Source organism: Lacerta agilis, chromosome 7 (genome assembly GCF_009819535.1).
Source record: "Lacerta agilis isolate rLacAgi1 chromosome 7, rLacAgi1.pri, whole genome shotgun sequence".
Classification (NCBI taxonomy): domain Eukaryota; kingdom Metazoa; phylum Chordata; class Lepidosauria; order Squamata; family Lacertidae; genus Lacerta; species Lacerta agilis.
The window spans coordinates 75,484,737-75,507,676 of NC_046318.1; the positions used below are offsets into that span (position 1 = coordinate 75,484,737).

The 22,940-nt window shown below is 40.0% G+C and overlaps 1 protein-coding gene across 6 annotated transcripts in view; it reads right to left on the minus strand.

Moving 5' to 3' along the window:
• ASAP1 (ArfGAP with SH3 domain, ankyrin repeat and PH domain 1) overlaps window positions 1-22,940 on the minus strand; it is a 138,075-nt gene that overhangs the window by 11,079 nt on the left and 104,056 nt on the right. For 4 of the 6 annotated variants that reach the window (XM_033155861.1, XM_033155860.1, XM_033155862.1 and 1 more), the window contains 12 exons: window positions 20,729-20,816; window positions 20,341-20,389; window positions 16,991-17,154; window positions 16,658-16,791; window positions 14,932-15,023; window positions 12,815-13,001; window positions 12,139-12,224; window positions 10,696-10,811; window positions 9,774-9,841; window positions 9,266-9,373; window positions 6,205-6,436; window positions 2,070-2,240 (listed from right to left, as the gene is read on the minus strand). In XM_033155861.1, the coding sequence (XP_033011752.1) occupies window positions 2,070-2,240; window positions 6,205-6,436; window positions 9,266-9,373; window positions 9,774-9,841; window positions 10,696-10,811; window positions 12,139-12,224; window positions 12,815-13,001; window positions 14,932-15,023; window positions 16,658-16,791; window positions 16,991-17,154; window positions 20,341-20,389; window positions 20,729-20,816 (1,495 nt within the window). The remainder of the gene's footprint in view (window positions 1-2,069; window positions 2,241-6,204; window positions 6,437-9,265; window positions 9,374-9,773; window positions 9,842-10,695; window positions 10,812-12,138; window positions 12,225-12,814; window positions 13,002-14,931; window positions 15,024-16,657; window positions 16,792-16,990; window positions 17,155-20,340; window positions 20,390-20,728; window positions 20,817-22,940) is intronic. The other 2 variants (XM_033155865.1, XM_033155863.1) reach the window with 1 other exon arrangement.

A 22,940-nucleotide genomic window follows, 5' to 3' on the forward strand; every position in this document is an offset into this window, starting at 1 on the left:
ATCAGGGGAGCTAAAAAGATATTTTGGTTAAATTAATGTAGTTTAGTTTTGCTTGGTAAGTCAACTGTGAGTAAAATTGCATAGAATAAACCCTCACTGAAGAAATTCGCAAAAATAAAGTTTCACTTCCTAAAATGACAAGTCACTGTAACTTGTAACATTACCCTGTAACAATGCTCACCCACTTACAGATGAAGGGAATTTTGATCTATAAACTGACACACCATTTCCTGCTTATTCAACTGTTCCTGGATCGTTTTTCTGGGGTTTTTTTGGGGGGGGGGGTGTACCCGTACCATAAATCAAGTTCCAAAGAAAATCGTACAAATCTCATACTTTTCCCCTAAAGGCTGAGCACAAATCAAATTGTAGACTTTTTCAAGTTAAAGCTTTTTGCCATTGCAGTCAAAACCCATCATCATATTTGAAAATATAGGTCAAGTAATTCCTTAGAACACTTTCAGAACTAAAGTCGAGGGCTTTGAAAATAGACTTGTCAGGCAAACTTGATGTATAGAAATGTCACACAAGACCAGTTTGTGCATCATGGTAAACCAGTTAATGGTTTGCCATGAAAATGAAACCACTCTTGCTTCGCTCTTTCCCTAGCACAAGGAGAAGCAACAACCCATGATCCCTGACATAGCATTACACCAGAACCAGAACCGGCAAGCTAAAATGTAGCATTGGCTTCACACTGTAGTTTGTCTGGTGCAAAATAATGCACAATGCCAAGTTAGGGATTGTGGTTTGTTGGCCCCACTAGGGGAGGAGTGAAGCATGAGCCATCTGTATGCTCACAGTAAGCTACTGACTTACTATGATATGCAACCAAAGCCAGTGGCAAAGTAATTTAGGCTGCAATCCTACACACTTACCTGGGAGTAAGCACTCAATGGGACTTACTTCTGAGTAGACATGTACAGGACTGTACAATAGTAAAGGAAAATCTTACAAAAACCTGAAATTTACTTGGCCAGACACAGAAAAATATTCTGCTTTAGTTTATTGCACTTTAGCAGTGTAAAGTACAGACTATGGAGGCTGGAATGTTTTCAGCAGAGTACAAGGCAACATGGTAGCCTAGGTTCAGCAGCAGCTTTAAAATCTTATGAAGGGTGTGTTTTTGTAGGGTTTGGTCAAGCAAACACCTTAAGCTCTGCATAAACTGGTTTGATTTCCCACTTTCTGCCCCAGAGGACCTTCCTATCAATCTAAACAGAACTGTGCTAACAAATATTGGAAATAATTAACTGCCCTATTATGAATGTTCCATCAGCGGGTGCCAGATGGAATTATCTTCCCTCCATTCCCCCTAAGTGCAATTCATGGTTGGTGGGTGGGTGGGTGTCTCCTGATCCACAGTGGCAATTCTGTAGGGGCACCGGGGGGGGGGATAAGCCCTATTGAGCTACTGAGAGTTGTTGAGTGGGCTCCCAATAGCACAACTCAGGGGTGCCCAAACTTTTTTGAAAGAGGGCCAGATTTGATGAAGTGAACATGGGTGAGGGGCAACCAAAGTTGTTCTTTTTTAAAAAAAACTATTTTACCCCCAAGTTGTTAAGCTTTTTTTTAGGATTGAGCTTTCGTTGGAATTTTACCCCAGGGAATAAACTGCCACAGGGGCAGTCGGATTAAACCGACCAGCGGGCCGGATTAGGCCCCTGAAAGGGACTACTTAGGACTTGCCTGGTTTAGGTGAACCATGCTCAACATGTTTAGTAACTGTGTTAGCTACTTCTGAATGTTGTCGCCAAACAGAAATAACCATGGTAGCTATGAGCCTTTGGAACGACACAGGAAAAATCATAGAAAGCTTATCAGTTGGAGCGATTCATTTATAATTAGCAGCGACTGGTTCAATTCATGCATCACACTCAGCACTAACCCTGTAAGAACCAAATTTGCCGGCCAATTGTAAATTGTGTCCCCGTCCCCCCTGCCAATTCCAACATTCCATTGAATCTTGGATAGCCTTCCTGAACCAAGGTTTAGTGTGATGTCTGAACTGAGCCACTGTGAGCATCTCCCTCTCACCCGAGTGTTGTCTTAAGTGTTTTAAAACTCACCCCAAGGAACTTGGCCCTTATTCTGGGGTCCATGAGGTAGTGGACTTGGTGGGTCAGAGAGGGTTCTTTTGTGTCCAGGGGGTGGGGGAGGGGGCCTCTTCTTAGACAGAGTGGAGCTGCCACTAGTGGTTTGAGTGCTTAAAGGAAGGGTTGAAGGAGGGCCAGGCGGACCTGTAAAATCAAACAAACAGCCTTTTACCAACACACAGAGAAGGGTTAGCACTAAAGCAGCACAAAAGGAACTACCAAATTAACAAACAAACAAACAAACAAAAGCACCAGACCACATTAAAGCAAAGGACTGAAAAGCAACAATAAGCAATTCCAAACTTTAGGTAAAGGTAAAGGGACCCCTGACCATCAGGTCCAGTCGTGTCCGACTCTGGGGTTGCGGCGCTCATCTCGCTCTATAGGCCGAGGGAGCCGGCGTTTGTCCGCAGACAGCTTCCGGGTCATGTGGCCGGCATGACAAAGCCGCTTCTGGCGAGCCAGAGCAGCGCACGGAAACGCCGTTTACCTTCCCGCCGGAGCGGTACCTATTTATCTACTTGCACTTTTGACATGCTTTCGAACTGCTAGGTGGGCAGGAGCTGGGACCGAGCAACGGGAGCTCACCCCGTGGCAGGGATTTGAACCGCCGACCTTCTGATCAGCAAGCCCTAGGCTCTGTGGTTTAACCCACAGCTCCACCTGGGTCCCCTATTCCAAACTTTAACAACACTCTTATTACACTCTAAGCCTTTCTGGCTATGCAAGTATTTTGACTGGAACGGTAAACATATACACAAAACACACACACACACACTTGCGTATCAGAGAGAAGGCACCCTAAAGGAATTTCACTTTAATATTTAGTCACAGCAGACAGTGCTTAAATTACTTCATTATTATCTATTTTAAAATAAATGAGGGAGGAAAAGAACAGATGTGGATTTAAAGGTACTTTCTGTTAAAGCATGCACCACTGAAATCAGATACAGTAAGCCAACAACCTACGCAGGGGTACATTCCAAGGATGGCTCCTAAAGCCAAATTTGCATATAGTTAATACCCACTGGGTTCAATGGCAGGTGGGCTTGCCAAAGTAACTGTATTCATTTATTTTATTAAATTTATATACTGCCCTTTATCCGAGGATCTGAGGGCAGTTTACAAGATAAAAATACAGTATAAAAGAACAAGATAAATAGTTAAAACTGAACAAAACAATAGGCCCTCAGCCAATACATTTAAAAGGTTGTAGAATATTAATAAGCCAAAGGCCTGGTTGAAGAGGAACTCGGCCTACTTTCTGCCCCTCCCCTTTTAAATCCCCTCCCCTTTTAAATCTTTTTAAATTTCTTTTGCCATGCATGTAAAGCTGAATGCACACAAGTTAAATGTGCGTAAGTTGCAGGCTTACTGTACTGTCTTTGGTGGCTTTCTGTACAGCAGATCCTACCATTGCTAATGCATCGTGTGTTTAGACATTTATACATAAAAGAGATCATGGTTCAAATTTGCATATCTAAATTACAATAATTTTGCTTCCATCTATTTTAACATTTAAACCTTAAAAGCATGTTAAACGTAAGTTTTATTGGGTGTCCTATATAGACACCATAACGAATAAATAAGAAGCATAGCTAAAAGACTAATTTGTTGATAATACTGATAATAGGAAATGTACTAGGTTGTTTTATAGATTACAATAACACTGTGAAGTGCTTTGAACACTCCACAAACATTGCATAAATGCAATTTGTCATTAAAATGTTAAAAAGAGAGAGAATCTACTGCCTCGTTATATAAGATCAATGCCATATAAGAAATGAAGTGGATATTACATTCTAATGACAGATTAGCAGTAAAAGATGCTGAAATTCTGAGATACAAAAATCACTTTGGTTGATTAAAAATTCTCATTGGTAAATGTGAAATAAAGTGAAAAAGCAGTATACATACTATTATTACTACTACAAAACATGCTTTTGAATACAAAGTAGATGATACAAATAAGTGCACTGAATCGTAGAAGAAATTAGAAGGTGGCTTTTATTAAAAGTATACCATGTTTTAGCTTCTCCTGCCCACCTAGCAGTTAGAAAGCATGTCAAAGTGCAAGTAGATAAATAGGTACCGCTCCGGTGGGAAGGTAAACAGCATTTTTGTGCGCTGCTCTGGTTTGCCAGAAGCGGCTTAGTCATGCTGGCCACATGACCCGGAAACTGTACGCCGGCTCCCTCGGCCAGTAAAGCGAGATGAGCGCCGCAACCCCAGAGTTGTCCGCAAATGGACCTAACGGTCACGGGTACCTTTACCTTTATGTTTTAGCTTGTTTTGAATCAAAACAAACAAGACTATGTATCAACACAGTGGAACCTCGGTTTTCATTTTTTCAATGGATATTGCCGACTGCCCATTGATCCTCGGTTTTCAAACATTTCGGAAGTCGAACGGTCTTCCGGAACTGATTACATTCAAAAACCGAGGTTCCACTGCACAAGGGTCAGGGATTATCACTGCAAAGGTATATTATGTTAACCATTGTTCTGCTTCTGTATTGCTTATATTGTTGTTTATCTCATTATCTACCTTGCAGTCTACCTGGCTAAAGAGTGAAAATGGGCAAATATTCATTTTAAAAGTTGCACCACCTCAGAAAGAATGGAGAAATCTATTATAATAGTCTAAGGGTCTATCATTATCCAGAGGAAACAGGTGCAAGTACAGTTAAGACAAACCTAATATTTATCGCAAACACAAGCTGCTCATTAAGTTGCACTGAAAACTAAACAACTGCATACACATTCAGGAGGAAATTGCACGCCATGGGTACCACGGCAAATTCAAATTTCAATTAGGGAACACTGAAGTCAAATTTAGCTTGAATAAATAGCGCAACACACAAGACAGAATAGAATCAAATGTCTACACAAGTAGACGTGGATGAAGAGTACAACAATAATTTATATAAACCTTCTTACATGCCCAGTAATACTTCTATGCAAAATGACTCTGGATGAAGCCCAACAGAGATTAATGGGGCTCCCTTCAAGCTAACTGTGTATAGGATTGCAGCTTCAAACCACGCCAACCGGTTTGGTGCCATAGCTCCAAAGCTGTTTGACAACTTAAGAAAGCAGCAAAGCATCTGCTTTGGTAGATACAGGCTCCAGTGGGTGATATTTCTCCAGACTCAGGAAAATAGCTAGTGAAGAAACTCTTTGCTATGCAAATGTGTGCTCCGAATCAGTCACATGGCTGATCCCAGCCAACTGGGGGTTATGTAGTAAAAAGAGTGATGCCTCAATACTACATAGCCAAGGAGATTTGAATATCCGCTGATGTCATCAAAGGCAATTCTGAAACAGGTTAATTCCTGCGTACCCTACCCCACTTTCAAAGCATTGAAAAATCACCAGAATGTAGTGACAGAGTGGCATGGGCATGGAAAGCTTTAATTTTGCTAAAGCAGTTTGCAAAAAGTCACCTTCTCCCTTTCAGTTCAGTCCTAGTTTTGTTCTAACTTTCTGGAGAATCACTTGGTTACCTGCTCATCAATGCTCTACTACAGTGTTTTTCAACCTTTTTGGGGCAAAGGCACACTTGTTTCATGAAAAAAATCACGAGGCACACCACCATTATAAAATGTTAAAAAATTTAACTCTGTGCCTATATTGACTATATATAAAGTAATTTTTCAATTTTTCCCACGGCACACCAGGCAACATCTCGCGGCACACTAGTGTGCCGTGGAACAGTGGTTGAAAAACACTGCTCTACTAGAAGTAGAATATTTTACTTGATTGTTTCCACCATGGTCTGGATGAGGTGGGGTGATCTGATGGAGTGTCTTATGTACGGTACTTATCTCATCAAGAGTTAAGTCAATTTAGCATTAGAACTGTGAGCAGAATGAGCATTAACCAAACCTTACTGAAGCAACTGTTTCTTAAAGTTAAGCAAGTACCTGAGTACTGCTGGATACTTGGTGCTTTAACAAAAGAGGCTAATAACAGCCTTCAAACTATTATTGACCATTTATGAAAGAAAATTATAAACCTTCCATTTGAGCCCTGAAAGCATTTCAAAAAGGAAAATCCAAGTTAACCACAGATGTTTTACAACAAGTGTTTGGTATTTAATAACATACCTTTACCAGCATTTCTAGGAGGGAGTGGAGGGCCATCTACTGCTGTTGGAGAAGTTGTGGAGTCCATGCTCGCGGAGACAAAAATCTGATTGGGGAAGGCTCCATAGGAGAGTCGCTGTTTGTCCCTTGGAGTGCTAAGACCAGGAAGAGCCATTTTGTCTTGGGGAGAAGTACTGGAAGAGTGACAAAAGCTCTGGGGTCTTGGGGAACGCTCCTTCTTTATCGGACTAGGCTGTGGGGAAATATAATAGACTCATTACAATTGTGCACCATCCAGTTTTTGTTTTTTTAAAGGGCAATGCTGATGAAAGAGAAAGAACTACTACACACATATATTTGTACTTTTCAGACTTTGCAATCCCTCTGACCAGGAGGCAGCACTATACAATTTGGCTTCAGTTGACTCTTACCTAGCAGACAACCCAAAATCAATCTCCAGCTTCACTAATATACCGACTGCCATGTTTCTCTTTACTTCGGCTTTCTGTCTAACCAGGAAACTGTCTTTCGCTTAAGGCCTGAGACAGATGTGGGTAACAGTAGGCCTTTATGTTTTCAAAAATGGTGATCTGTTCAAAAAGAAGAAAGAAGAAAGGGGGATCTGCCACTGCTTCTTCATCCCAGAATATTAGGTGTAACCTAATACCTTAGGCACCTAGCAGAGATTACTAATGCAATCAGTTCCCAATCTCAATTAGGTGACTAAATGCAGACCTCATGGTCACAACATTCAGCCTTATTTTGTACTTTTTATACTTCACTCATCTTCCCCCTCCTGCTTTTTGTAATATCCAACCTGATGAAGAATTCTGGAGTGCCAGAAAGCCTGCTCATTATTTTATGTCATTTTGGTTGGTCCCTAATGTGGATTTTGGGGTTTTTCATAGGGACCAATACAGTTCCCTCTTTGTTTGTCTGTTTTAGAAATATATGAATACAGTGGTACCTTGGGTTACAAACACTTTGGGTTACAGACTCCGCTAACCCGGAAGTAGTACCTTGGGTTAAGAACTTTGCATCAGGATGAGAACAGAAACTGCGTGCCAGCGGCAGCGGGAGGCCCCATTAGCTAAAGTGGTACCTCAGGTTTAGAACGGTTTCAGGTTAAGAACGGACCTCCAGAACGAATTAAGTTTGTAACCAGAGGTACCACTGTACTGTTAACATAGATGCAAAAAGTTGCCAAGGAAGAAACTGAAAAAAGTTCACGCAACCCAACGATATATAAAGTGATCTGCTGTGTATTTAAGAATGTCAGTGTTAAATGTATACACACAGCTTAACAGTACACTTTCCATTATGTGAGCACACCTGCTCCCAACAGCAGAAAATAAAAGTAATTCTCTAAAATCACTTGGCGAAACAAGTTGTAGCATGATGTTTGAACTTGGACAAAATATAGCTCTGTTTATTAACTATGCGGTTCCGTTTGTTTGTACATAGCTTTCCAACATGTATAATGGAGCCTGAACATTTTTTAAAAAGACAAGAAAGAGCTTTCGGTGGAGGAATTTGTCAGAGAAGCAGCTAATGGGATATAGTACTTAACGTCCATAGGAAAATGTGTATTTTTAACCCTATGGGGGAACTGCTGTTTCTACTCCAAATTGTGTACCGCCACTACAGGTTTCAAATTGTAGGTTTAGATCCTTATGAGGAGAGGGAGCAATTGGAAGGAGTAAAATTATAAGTACAGGGAGGGTTAAGCACTCCCCTCCCACTTCTCTGCTCTGAGGGTTGGATCCAAAGTTTGTTCATTCCATTATTTTAGAAAAGAAATAAAAGGGGGAAAGTGTACATCAGGATTCTGTTATATATGTTTGCACATTGTGTAGATTGCTTCTAAGTAACTTGTTGATAGTTTAGCTAAATAGTTATTCTGTATTTGAGTACAAATTTTATATGATTCGTTGAATGCTAGGTAAATGTTTTACTCTCTTCCAGTCCTTAGATCTCTGATATCTTCAATATGTCTACAGACCTCTCAAGTGCTTGAGAATTTCCCCATTTTGTGTTAGTCATTTGTTCTATATTTTAAGATTTTGTGATGGCTTAATGATTTTGTTGTACGCTGTCTTGATATTTTTCTTAATCAGATGGTGGTATATAAATGTTCTTATAAATAAATTAAACAGCCACACAGAGTGGCTGGGGAAACCCAGTCAGATGGGCGGGGTTTAAACAAACAAACAAACAAACAAACAATCTATTTAATAATAATAACAAACTAAATAATAATAATAATAATAATAATAATAATAATAATAATAACAATAACAATAACAATAAGAAGAAGAAGAAGCTTCTTTATGGAAGAAGAAGAAGAAGAAGCTTCTTTATGGCCAAACTAGCACCTGATGTTGTGTGACATCAGATTGTTCAACTTTGAACCTGCAGCTTGCAAAGGAAGAATCATGAGCAGCCTTAGAATGTACTCTCAATTCTTTCCTGACAATATGATGTCAGGCAATGGAAGAGGTGAGCATAGTTTGGGCCACACCATGCTGTAGGTCAAATAGAGAAGCCTGGCAGGCTGGAGGTTCACCACCACTGATTTACAAGTTACTGAAAATATCTATTTGTGAGATTAAGATCAGCTACTAACCCACAGACTACATAAAACTGGTTTAATGCAATTATAGCTACTATTTTCTAACGTGTTGATCGTTCTTCACAGCTCCTGGATAAGCTTAGCATTCCTTCAGCAACGTTTTTGGACTCAAACTCGGCTTCTAAACTTCCTCCTTCTGCACTCCTTCATGCAGCACGAACCATCTATTCCCAGACAAGCACATTAAGACTCTCACACAACTGCCTACGTGCAGTCTACTTATACATGTAAAGAACAATTGATTAGAACAGTGATTCAATATTAATGGCAGTAGAAGAGGAACAAGCAGAACTCCTCTTAAAAACAATACAGAGAGAATTTACTAGATCAAAACAACAGCTCTTACTGAGCTTCAGATTTCAGAGACCAGGGAGGAATGATGGGTGCATTAAGAGTACAGTCACCCCCCAAATTCAATGTGTAATAATTTGATCCAAGACTATTCTTTACCTTGTCATCCAAGTCATCATCGCTTTCATCCATTTCTTCCTGCCGAAGATTCCACTCATACTCTACGTGTACATGTGGATTTAGCTTTCCTGCTTTGGCCTGAGATAGCTGAAAAGACATGCGTTTTGGAAATGTTAATATTAGCTCTTTAAGGAAAGACTAACTGTGTCCTTTCCAGGGGCAATTTTACCATGGCTTGACTTATACAAGCTCTAGACTATCAACAGCAAGCAGAAAACCCTAGATTCTTGTTTTCTAAGTTGGCTTTAAAAAAATAAAAGACCCAGAACCCTGTGATTTGGACTAGGCCTACAGGCTTGGTTACTCCCTTCTGTGAGTGGAGTTGGTCTGGGAGGCCAGCAGAGGCTGCTACTCACAAAAGGGAGATAAGGAGGTAACTTTTGTTGACACCCCCATTTCCTCCCATGCTGTATGATTAGAGGAATTTTCAGACCCTTTCCCCTCTCATTTCCATTTGTGTAACATAGCATCCCCCTCCGCCCCTTACCAAGTCTTCACACTGGATAGATTTCAATCTCTTTGCTGTGTCCAGAGCAGTCTCTCCAGTTTGGTTTACTAGAAAATTTAAATATGATATTCAATAGTCAAACAGTGCTGCAAAAAATATAATAAAATCCAGGACTCTATATTTAAAAAATAGAATATGAAAACCAAGCTACTGATATGCACAACAAGAATCATCTTGGAGAACAGCAAAACCCACTGATCAATGGGAACAATTCAAGTTTATGAAATTACCACAGTTCAGAACTAAGGAATTCAGTTTTAGCTAGAATGTTGTACAGAATGAAGGGGGATTTATTGCTTTTCTACTGCAAGCAATGTTTATGTGCAGTGGTTAGTAGCTGAGAGCTAGGTACTAGAAGCAAAAGAACGATATGGGGAGCCTGGAGTGCTCTATGATTGCTGGATCCTGGAAATGCTCTTTATTTTGGGAGTACTCCAACGACACCCCAACTATTACTTCTCAATTGTAAAGCTGTATAGCGATGAATCTTCAGAGAGCCCAAAGGCTCGGAAGGAACATTTTAAAAAATGTAAGTTGACCTTGTAAATGCTACTCTGAATTTTCACTATCTGGGACAGCAGGAGCAAAGCAGTATCTCATTTTAACAAGTTAACATCAAAGGCAATATAACTGAGTCAAATGATCAAAGGTGCATTTCAAATATGAGAAAAATGCAAATCAGGAACCACCAAGAGATTTGCACCAAGGGCTTTTTTTTTTTAATTACTTGAGGAATATTTTTTAATTACTTCAAGTCTGTGTCTAAGTTAAACAATTTCCTTCTTGGCCAGCTACACTTTTTCATGGGTAGTGAACTCTTCACACCCGTTTAAAGATTTTATCCTTTAAAACCTTTCTGTATGGAATATTGAAAATATTCTGAAGTTACAGACTTGCTCACCTATATCTATAGTTGGCTTCCCCTTCAAAAGCAATTTCAAACATTCAGGCTTATTATATATACTGCAATAGTGCAGAACCGTATTTCCCAATGCTGTCTGTTTATCCAGGTTTCCACTAAAAAGCAAAGGGGAAAAACAACAACATTAGTGCTTTATAACCAATAATTCATTGACAAAAGCGTTTAACAAGGGGGAAAAAGTGATAGATTTTCGGACCCTTTCAGTAGTGGAGTACCCCTTGAGGGCACTCCAAGGTACTCCAATATTGAGGTACTTCAATAATAGAAGCCATCCTGTTCCCCCATCTCTTCTGTAATATATCTCTAGCATGCAAGCTTTCTATAATGTGAAATACTATGGTAAGCAACCTTTTTGCCCCCACACCCTGCCCCAAATTTGACAGACTTGGGTGTATTGCTATTCCCCTCCACAAATACAAAAAAAAACTTGTGGCAGCTGCTAGAAAAAGGTTAAGCTAAACCTGGTGGTGGCAGCAGGATAAGCAGTCAAGGTTGCTCATACAATGGTACCTTGGTTGTTGAACTTAATCTGTTCCTAGAGTCTGTTTGACTCCCGGAACCATATGAAAACAAAGTCGCAGCTTCCGATTGGCTGCAGGAGCTTCCTGCACTCCATCAGAAGCCATGTTAGCCACTTGGGACGTTCATCTTCCAAAGAACGTTTGAAAATCTGAACACTTACTTCTGGGTTTTCGGTGTTTGGGAGCCAAAACGTATGCGTACCAAGACGTACGAGAACCAAGGTATGACTGTATTCAGAAACTGTTACAAGAGCAGGAAGGTGGAGATTTCAGGCAATGCCAGAGCCCAAAAGAGAGAGAGGGTGGTGACCAGTGAATGTGGCAGTATGTGTGATGCATGATGGAGCAAAAGGAAATAAATTCCAACTTTAAATCGATACAATCTGAACTGGTGGTGAGCAGTTCGTTTTGGAGCTGTGCTAGATAGCGCCAATAAAATATCAAATAGGGGATCAAATTTTAAAAACTGGCAACATTCATTTCACTCTTCCTGTCCCTCTCACACACACAAACCCAACAAAAAAAACCCACAAATGCGTGGAGTGGGACTGCAGCACAAGGAAAGTGGTCTGGCCTGGTCCTTTCCATGCTATTTTCCCATCAGAACCCCCCAAAATGCTGGCATTTGCCCTTCAAAGTTCTGTTGATTGAAAATAGCTTCGGGGGGCAGCTTGGGGTGTTTTATGGCAGGGAAACAATATTGGGAAGATGGGCCCCTGTATGGCTGCTTTTTGTAAAAAGAAGAAGAAAAGGCGAGTTGCCCGTTTTAAGTGTAGTTAACCCTTGGTGTGATAGCTGCATGACTTTTCTTAACGGGAGTATCAGGTGTAATTAGATTTTCAAAGTCTGGTGGAAATTGATTTTTATGTTTGCAGCTAAGAGGCAAGTAGGTAGCCTTTACCAGTTTTGTACCAGGAAGTCAACCAGGTGGAGTGAGGTCTGGTCAGCAGTCCGGACTGCTAAATGAAGGGCTGTTTCACCCGGCTCCTAAGGAAAAGGGGGGGGGGAATGGTTGCAGGATTAAAAATTCACAGGTTCATTCCAACTGGGTAAAAACGTTATGACACAAATTATTTCTCCCAGCCAGAACACATTAAAGCCATTGACAGAATTACTACATTAAAAGTGGGGTAGATACAACAAGCTACTAATCTCATATGTGCACAAGAATTTGCTAAAATTTAATGTAAATTTTCCTCTGGACAAAATAATACGCAGTATAATAGAAACATGTGTCAAGGTGAGTTGCATAGCTGAACCTTATCAGCTATTGTTCTGCTGCATGTTATCTATTTATGGTACCTTGGTTTACAGCCATAATCCGTTCTGGAGGTCTGTTTGTAAACCAAAACAGGTTGTAACCCAAGGCTCACTTTCGCCAATGGGGCCTCCAATTTTTTTTTGTTCATAATCCCCCCAAAATGGGTTGTGTTCCAAAAAAAAGGTTGCAAACTGGGACACACACTTCCGGGTTTGACGTGTTTGTAATACAAAACGTATGCAAACCAAGATACCACTGTATAGTGTTGTGTGTTGTTATAATGCTCATACCTTTCATATTTCGACTAATATCTTACCTGTCCAGTCTCCAGCAGTGGCTCCATTAGTTCGACCCCTTCTGCATAGACTTGGATTAGTGCAAGTAAATCCCTGGATTTAACAGCCTCAAGTAGTTTATTCAGTTTAGCTGCTGCAGATGCACAGGTCTTTCTGGAGAACTTATGATCCACATACTTAGCAGTAATAAATTCTTTACGCGCAGTCCTGAAAATGGGGAAAATATTACTAGAAGCCCCATAGGAATTAGCAGGATGCTTTAAAAACAACAACCAATCAAATTTAATTTTGTATTTAAGGCCACAAATTCAATTTAAAGCACTTAAAAAGGTATTCCTTATCTGAACAATTTAACAGTTACTGGTTCATCTATTATTCTCTATAGAGACTATAGTTTGCTCGATGCTTTTACAAAAAAGCCCTCTAAATCAAACCCCACCCCCCGCACCAAATCCTATGTATTATAAATGTCCAATTCCAGTTCGGTATAGCAATGCTAACCAAAACATATTAACTAAAAGTATTTTTTTGTGTAAGCAGGCTATGTGTTAAAATTCTGAGATAACTAGCTTAGATTTTCAAAGCGTATTTTCAAACACTCAAAACTATGAAGGACATCTTAAGACGATTGCATGGTGTGTTCTAGATTTCCTAGATTTCCTAAATTGAGCCAGTGAGGCAAATGTGACTCGTCTACAGGTAGTCCTAAATCCATGTAACATTCTTCTTTCAAGATCAGATTATAGCAGGTAAGCATATGTAGGTAACTGTCCAAACACCCCACAGAAAGTGATAGCTTGAAACTGCAGGAAGGGATGAGCAAAAAGATGAAAGAGGGAAGTAATCCTAAAGAATGAAAGAGAGCATGGAATCATTAAGGGCAGAAGAGGATCAGAATTGGTTAAGTGAGTGGCTGGAGAATATGGCACTCTTTTTCAAAAAATCCAATTAGATGGGCCTGAAGTGATGCTGTAGGCAGAAATGCAGCTCAGGAAGTTAACTAAAATAGATGTTATTCGCTGCATTTTGTCATCATAAGACATCATTCAGAAAGTGTGTATTATTAGATTTTTATCAGCAGGCTAATAAAAATGTCAGCTTGCAAATCTCATTGGCCTTGCATGAAAGTTGGATCTTTCTTTTCTTTTCTTTTCTTTTCTTTTCTTTTCTTTTCTTTTCTTTTCTTTTCACAGACCACTCAAAATAAACAAACAACAACAAGACTAGCTGTGCAACAATTCCCCCCCAGAACCACTGGTTTGGGAACATGAACAAAACTTTATAAATTCACTGCAATTTGTTGAGAAAAATGCATTAAACCATTAAGAGATGGAACTAGATCAGGCATAGGCAAACTTGGCCCTCCAGATGTTTTGAGACTACATTTCCCATCATCCCTGACCACTGGTCCTGTTAGCGAGGGATGATGGAAATTGTAGTCCCAAAACATCTGGAGGGCCGAGTTTGCCTTTGTCTGAACTAGATGCACTAAAGGACAATAAAAGCATTAGCTTAAAGCATCTAAGAGCAAATTCAATCATTGGTTTGCAAACTTGCAATGTCTCAATTGGTAGCAAAAAGGTCTGTCAGCCATGTGAAATCTGCACCTCTATTAGCAAGCTCAGATTGAAAAAAGGTCTTTTATTTTTAATGTGCATGCAGAAATGAGACAAAATCTTATTGTGGGATAAGTAATCTCTGCTCTGGCTCTGAACTTAGTTTTTTTGTTCACTGTAATTTTTGTGGTCCAAGCAAGGCCAGGTACAAGAGGCAATCCACAGGTTTCCCCCATCAATTCTTTCACATTACCACTGGTGCTTTTCTTTCATGTTACCATTGGCATTTATTACAAGACTTAATCCTGTCTTCCCAAATTAAAAATGCCTTATGCAAGTATGAACACCAAACACATACTCCTTCTGCTTATTCTGCTTTAAAAAAAAGAAAATAAGCAACATGAATATCAGCTGGGGGGATAGTCAATTTTGTGAAAAACGCCCTCTGAAAAGTTGCTCAACATTTGCTGCTTGTTAAGAAAATTAATGCATTGGCTTTGCTTTATCAGAGTCTCTCTAGGTCCATGAAACAAGACGTATATTAATTTTGTCCACATGCAATACTTTTTCCCATGACTTACATATCACTTGATGGAGTAGGTTTTGGAGAAGGACTTGGTAAATTCCCCTCCATAATTTCATTAAAACTATTGTTTCCAATGTTCTTGGCCAGCTGTGGAAGATACAGAACAAGAGTATTCATCTAAAGACTTTTAAAGTGTAGTATACTGCGTTTTCAAACACACAGCCAGATAACCTCTCCCTGCAGAACAGCATAGGTCTTCTGAGAAGCCTTTCCCTTAGAAATTGCAGTCTGCCGTTGTCAAACATTTTGCACTCAAGCAAATAGTACAAAAATCAAGATACCCACCAGAACTGAGTACCCTGAAAGAAAAATAACATAGTAGTGCTATCAGGGATATAGGAAGCTGCCTTGCAGTGGGAGAACTGAGAAGCAGAGCTCACTTCATCGGCTCTGCTGTGTCAGGCCAGCTCCATCAGGCTTCCACTCCCACAACTGGTTCACCTGGGAGCAGCCATTCTATCAGACTGCCACAGCAGGAGAGATAGGAAGCAGGGCTCATTTAGTCAGCTTTGCTGGAGGGCCCAGCTCCATCGGGCACCTCCTGCCCCTGAACTGTGCCAGCTGATCATTACAGGAACTGTTCAGACACTGGTGCTGGAGTTTTGATTTCCCTCTTCCCTCCCTGTCCTTTTCACTGGATGCCTGAAGCGTGAGATTAACTCACGGGTAGCATCTGATTTAAGATTTATTTATTTATTTAAAACAGAAATGTTGTACGACACTGGCATTTTGTGATCTTTCACGGCTTATAAATATTACTAATTGGGGGGGGGGGAACCCCACTATCATTTGCCTGATCTTTATAGGGACTGATCTGTCTGGAAGCGGAATTTGCTAGTGTAAAATCAGAGGGCTGAAGCATGCAGAAGTATGGCTAATCACATAATGGAGATGCTTGGGAGAAGGGAGAATCTACCATGGGATATGAGAAATATTATTTGAAAAATTATGAGGTTCTCAAGAAAGCTCACTTATGCCACTCAGGCAACCGTAACAAAGAAACTGAGGAAAGTGTATTGGCTCTGTCCCTGAGGTATCAAGAGACAAGGGAGTTAGTTCCCTGCGCAAGGTGATGAAGGGCTGAGGATCTAGATATTTCTCAATGCTGTTCTGAGCAGGCACAGATCTCTTGTGTGTGACAGAATAAGCAATTCTGCCTGGAGAGTAGTTGTGAAATACATCCATGCAAACAGTCTATATGAATAGAATAGTCAAAGACATAGCCAAAGTCCCCTTCCCTCCCTGTCCTTCCCCCCTTACGTGTCATGTTATTTTAGGCCAGGTATAGGCAAACACGGCCCTCCAGATGCTTTGGGACTACAATTCCCATCATCCCTGACCACTGGTCCTGTTAGCTAGGGATCATGGGAGTTGTAGTCCCAAAACATCTGGAGGGCTGAGTTTGTCTATGCCTGTTGTAGGTAGGAGCTGTCTTGACATGACTGTATATAAGCCCCTCTGGGAGCCTTTTTGGCCAAAAAGCAGGGTACAAATGCTCTAAATAAATAAATATTAATAAACATATCAAGCCAGGCCACTGGTCCATCTAGTTTCACATAGAAGTCTTTCCCAAGTCTGCCTGGAGATTGCCAGGGATTGATCCAGGGACCTTCTGTATGCAAAACATGCACGCTGCCATTTCCATATCTTTGTAACATTATGCTTAGCAGTAACTGCCCAGATATATTAACTCTAAGCCTGGTGAATTTTATGTTGCTTACCAAGAGTTCGGATGTCCCTAATTTGTCTAGCTCTATAGATTGGATTCGAGAAATATGAACACCCATTTCTCTATGTATTCCAGAGCACTCTATACAGGTTAAAATACCCAGGTTCGTTGAAAGCCATGTTGGATCTGAACAAAAGAAAAACAGAAGAAATAACAAACAGCATTTTAAGAAGTATTTTTCTTCTTATAACAGCAGGAGAGCTATTGATATTTTATACATCTGTTACCCTTTGAATCTGTGTGACAAATAAATCCCTAGAAATAAAACATTTGGGCAGACGGTTTCCACATTAGGAAAAATATATTTAATGCTTGAAAAAAATACCTGGCGATCCACAATCACAGCAGACATCATTTCCAGGAAATCTCTGTATGTCATCAATAATGGCTTTTGTAAGATCCTCTAAACTATTTTCCCCTGCGCTCTGTTCTCCACGGAATGCCATATTTAAAGCTTCTTCTTTGCTGTTGGTCAATACTGATATCCATCTAATTTAAAATACAAAGAGGTTGTTTTTTAAAGTCTTTTCCCAATGTAAAAATCTATAAAAGGCAACTATCTGAAGGCAAGAAAGAGCAGAAAGATTATAGCACATGCTAATGGTAAACAGTAATTTGAACAGTAGAAAAAGACAACACAATAAATGGAACAGGTTAGAAATAAAACCTGTAGGAAAAGTAGTAGAAAATGTGGGGAATATATATTAATAAAGACTAAATAAAAAGTCTGACAACATTGTGCAGCAGAGTATTAACCACTAAAGTACTGCAGTTATGGAATAATTTAAAAACTCAGATCTTCTGGTTGCTAAGCATATGGCGTGTCAGGAGACACAGTCTTGAAGTAGCAGGAATGCTTGTAACTAAGATTTTATGATCCAAATAACAGTCGTTGGGAATAAACCAGTTCATTAACATGTCAAGAGGTTAAAGAGATAGCTAACTTTAATGTTAATTAAACTGTGCCAGCTCCGAGGCTGGTGCAGCAGGGAAGCTCAGATCAGGCCCATTACCATCATGTTATTGGCAGAAGGGCTGGCTCAGGATCCAGTAGATCCTTTGCCAACCCATTCCCCTTTTGGGGGGTTCTTCTGGCTATAACCAGAAGCTTTTGCCTGCCCACCTGTGCAGGTGTGCTAAGGTGCCCCATCAAGCACAGTGGATCAGGGTTTGGATTGCATGGTAAGTAACCATACTTAATGGTGCTATATTTTAATTACTATGAATAATTTACTTATATAGGTGGGATCTGCTAGCTTAATAGAAAAGTACATTTGCCAGAGACATCTGGGCTTGGGCCAGGCTAGGATAGGAGACTGCCAGAAAGAACTGTTGAAATGGGAAAGAATAGGAAACAGAAAGAACTAATGTACTGGGATACATGAAAAAGAGTACTAAACTAAAGTGTACAAAATTCAAAACATACTTAAGAAGAGCGAGCAAGAAAAAGTGGACACCAACCTTAGCAAAGTGTGCTAAAACAGACTTGCCACATTTCTCCAATGTGTCCTTTTATTTAAAATGCTTCTCTGGGTTATTTGTGGGGCATTGGAATCCGTTCATTTTATTTATTTTTTCAAAATATAGTCTGGCCCCCCATCAGGTCTGAGAGACAGTGGATCGGCCCCCTGCTGAAACAAGTTTGCTGACCCCTAACCAGTCCCCAAATCAAAAATCTAACCTCATTTTAATAGGCACATTTTAGCTGCCATATTACTTTATCAGGTATATCATGAAATGTTTAAAAAACTGAACAACTCATTTCCAAATAATTATCAAGTATATTGCAAACCAGATAAACAAAATCTTACAAAAGGTACATGATGCCATTTTGTTTCATTTATAAGTAATTGTCTGGAACAAAATAGAGCTGAACAAACAGCATTGCAATTCTCTGTAATGCGTTAAATTTCCGAGACAGAAATGTGTTATTAGTTTTCATTCATTTATTGCTGTTAAATTCACCATGCACCTTAAGTGCATTTGGCAAGTCTAGAACGGCCAATGTAGCATTGACAGTGCTAAACAGTGCTCTGAGCAGCGAATGTCCACAGCAGCTGCAGTTGAATGTTCTGTTGGATCGTGTTATAGCTAATGTGAAATTACACTAGCTTGAGTTTTCATGGTGTGCTGAACAACCTTTTTCTGCTTCTTCCTTGATGGAAATTCTATGCCCCGCACCTCCTCCCTGTAGAGTCCTCCCCCTCCATTGCACATTAATCTAGAAGTATGGAAAGAGGAAGTGTAGCCTTAGCTTCCTGTTTCAGAGGAACCACATAACACAAAAGCTGTTTCCATGCAAAACTATATATGGACAAAGGGTAGGCGGGCTCAGGCAAGCACAAGCTATGGCATTTTCTCTGTGTATGACTGGAAGAAAGCTGTTTCAGGCCCAGGCTGTCTGTTGCAGCAACCCAAAATGACAGATGGCAGAGAATAGGAAACACATGGTGGATTTACACCTTATGAAGTCCCATTTACTAGTCCTAGCCTGGGGGAAAAGCAGGTAACAGTAAAGGCAAAGTGTTAAATCAAAACTGCTCCTGTAAGTACCTGCTTTGGAAGGTTCTACTGCCCATGATACAAGGAAGGACAACAGGGATGAAAATGGGCAGATTCTCCTCCCAGAAGTGAACTGCCAATGAATCAAATCGTGCCTGCAGGCCACAGGAGGGGCATGACTCATTTCACACCAGGCAGGGGAAGAATATGATTTCCTACCCCCCCCCCTATGAAATATCAAAAAATCGATCTACTGAAAATATTTTTAAACTATACGATTCATCCTTTATAGAATATATATCACTGCCAGAGTAACAGGAGAATAAAGGTGTGCGCTTCAGTAACGAAATTCAGGTTTTTGCCAACATAGTAGGCTATCAATAATGAGAGAAAAACGTCCATTTGACAGTAGTACAGATACCAAGTGCTAAACTCTGATTGGCAATGACGTGAGCCAGTTTATAGCATTCTATAGCCCACGCACACACTGGCTGCAAATCAGCATCCTAAAAACCGGCTTCTGCAAGCACTGGTGCCAGATCAAGGGCATGAGATAAGCAACAATCTGAAGAACTAGAACAAAGACTAGGGACTCAGCTATACAGCTACAAATAAAAAGTTTTAAGTGTGTTTTAAGTGCAATATACAATGTGACGCTAGATGGCGATGGCAAGCCTTATGGAAAATTCAATGCATATTTTTTTTAACAAAGCATTTTCAAAACTTTTTTTTATATGTGTGTAGATTCCCCCCAAGAGAAAAGCTCAGAAAGGGAGGGAACGGGACTTAGACAAAGCTTTCCACCAACGATTTCATTAAAAATCTATAAAATTATGCACAAGCAATAATACGATTTCATACAATTGAGCTATGCAGGAAAGCATTAGTACAAATTCATTACAATATATTCTTAAGGGGATTGCCTGGTGTCAGTGGCAACTCTCCACGGGAAACCAGTTCTGGTAGAACTGGAAATAGAATGTGATGCGATGGGCTGGGTTCTTAGCTTCCTTTGATACAAGGAGTAAAAGCAAAATGGCAAATGTGGTTGGCAAGCGGTTCCCATCGGTTTTCTGCTGGGAGAGGTGCACATAGTAAGCAATTGCCTCTAGTTTAAAACCAGTTTTGCAAGCAAACATTTTGCATTGAGTCAAGGAACAAAAATATTCTTACGCAACATAATCTTGCTCGTCCTCTGCTTGAAAATGGTATGTTCTGTTATCTGGAACACAAACACGTAAAGAAAATTAATGAACATATGAAATGAATTTTACATTGAGCTTTATCTTAGATTATTGAAGCTTTCATGCCTTAAGTTAGCCAAGCCTATTTGGCAACCAGGGACATACGCTGAAATGAATCACCAACCCTTAAAATATCTACTTCAGAAGACAGCGTTTTGATCACATTAAGAAATATACAAGTTAGCTCACTTATAAGAAGTATCTGGAGGGGCTGATTTCGAAGCAAATACTGTATGCAACTTAGAATAACTATGCATAAGAACCCAATTCATATAAATCTACAATACACAAGCTAATTAACTTTACAGATAACATACGTGATATCAGGTCAAATGATTTCTTGTCCTCTGCATTTGGTTTCACCTGGCAGGTTAGCAAATTCAATTTAGCAGGTTGCCTGTTTGACTGAAAAAGAAGTTATTTATAGCATTCTTGATTCAGAGACAACATACAGATGTTCTATTTTCTTCCATAATTTTTTATGTTCATTGTGTGCAGCAACTCATCTACATGCTGAAATATAAGCGTATTATGGAACTGAAGAACTGCATATTTACCATCTCATTCAAACTTCTTTAAAAGAAAATTAATCAGAAGAAAACCTATTTTGATTCAAAACACCGAGTAATCAATTTGTGAAGACTTTCTGGCTATGTTATCTCTTAGGAATGCTTTAGTTTTCAGGCTCATTCCGCTTGTACTGTACCTAACTATAATGTGGCATGCAAATAAGTGTAATCAAGTGCTGATAGCCTCCCCCGGCCCTAAAAAAAAACCTGTATCCAGAAAGGTTGTTTGGAGTGCAAAAGATATGGGCAGGTAAAGAGAAGAGCCCATTTCCTCCAAACTGCTGCCTCCCTGGGGATGAAAAGGGAGCCCTAGAGATTCTGCAAAACACATTTGCAGGCAGCATATAGCATACAAAGTAGCGTATATGAAGTATTTTGTTAAAGACTGTACAGGAGAAACATCTACCATATACTATATCAAGCATCAATGCATTGATCATAATGCCAGTGCCAAACAGTTCTTCAATATTGCTTTTAGTACCACATTCAGAAGCTACAGTATATACAGTACACCTACTGGTTTGGCAAGCAAGTTTGAACACAAGGGGGCAATGTCTAGTAAAGATTTGTAAATCAGAAGGAATCCAACTACTGCAATCTCCTCTCACATGCCCAACAAATGTTTCCCTGGAGCAATTTATATGCCCTCTTTTCACTCCTTCTCTACTTTCCCATACTTGATCAAAAATATGATAATCTCTATCTCGAATTCATGCAATTTTAGGGTGTGTTTTTTTTTTCTAATCCACAATGACATGAGCGGCAGCTGGTGTTCCCAAATACAGACTTGTGTGAGTGTGCAGATTCTAGACCCTCTGAATATAAAGTTTCTATTACATAATGCAACACTGACAAACACAAAAATAACCTTTTAAAAATGCTTTTGACTGGAAGCATTTCACGGGCTAGGTCAAAGTCTTTGGGTGGTGCCTAAATATTTGGGGATTAACAGGATACTCATATTCTCTCTTTGTTCTGTCCTAACGTAAGAATACCAGCTTCAGCCTTTCCTGGACAGAAATATTAATAGCTGCAGTGGTCCATGCATTGGCAATCCCACAATTAGGATTACTGGAACGTGCACCACATGGAGCTGTAATGTTTGGTCCCAGAAGCTGCAGTTACTGCAAAGTATTATCTGACTTGTGGCTAAGGCTTCCTTCCTTCAACATGTATCACCAGTGCTGAGGGAACCACACTCATTGCCAATATGCCATGAGCCAAATTTATGGTTTTATCGGTAGTGCACAAAGCCCTATACAGTTTGGGACTAAGATATCGGAGGGGTCCACCTTCCTTTGTATCTTCCCATTCACTATACAGGCAACTCCCCATTTATGCGGGGGTTATGTTCTGAGCCACCGCAAGCATCACTGAAACTGTGTATGTTTGAAACACCACTGGGAAAGTCTGCAAACATCACAATTGCTCCCTCCAAACCTCATTGCTCAAACTCTCCGTAGGTCTCAAAGGCTGGTGCAAGGGCTACTGCAACTGCACTTGCAAAGGCTTGTGGAATTGTTAGCCGCAGTTTGAGTTCCCTTTCCCTCTTTCTGGACTTTTCTAGGGCCATTTATGCAGTTTTAAAAGTAACTTCCGGGTCTGGCACGATGCACAGAGTCGCACGTCAACTGGTCATTGCCTTTAATCTTCTACAAACGCCCTCTATGTGGTGCCACGTTTGATGGAGTTTCATTCCATGGCAGCTTAGACTGGGTCCTTCAAAACAGTACCACCTATCCTGCTGATTACACCACCCACTGAAGTTAAGGCAAATTTCACTGGATGCCAGAAGGATGAGTTTACTCATGGGTAGCATCTGATTTAAGATTTATTTATTTATTGAAAATAGAAATGTTGTATGACACTGGTATTTTGTGATCTTTCGCGGCTTATAAATATTACTAATAAAAAAAAAGATTGCCAGAAGAAATATCAACAACCTCAGATATGCAGAAGA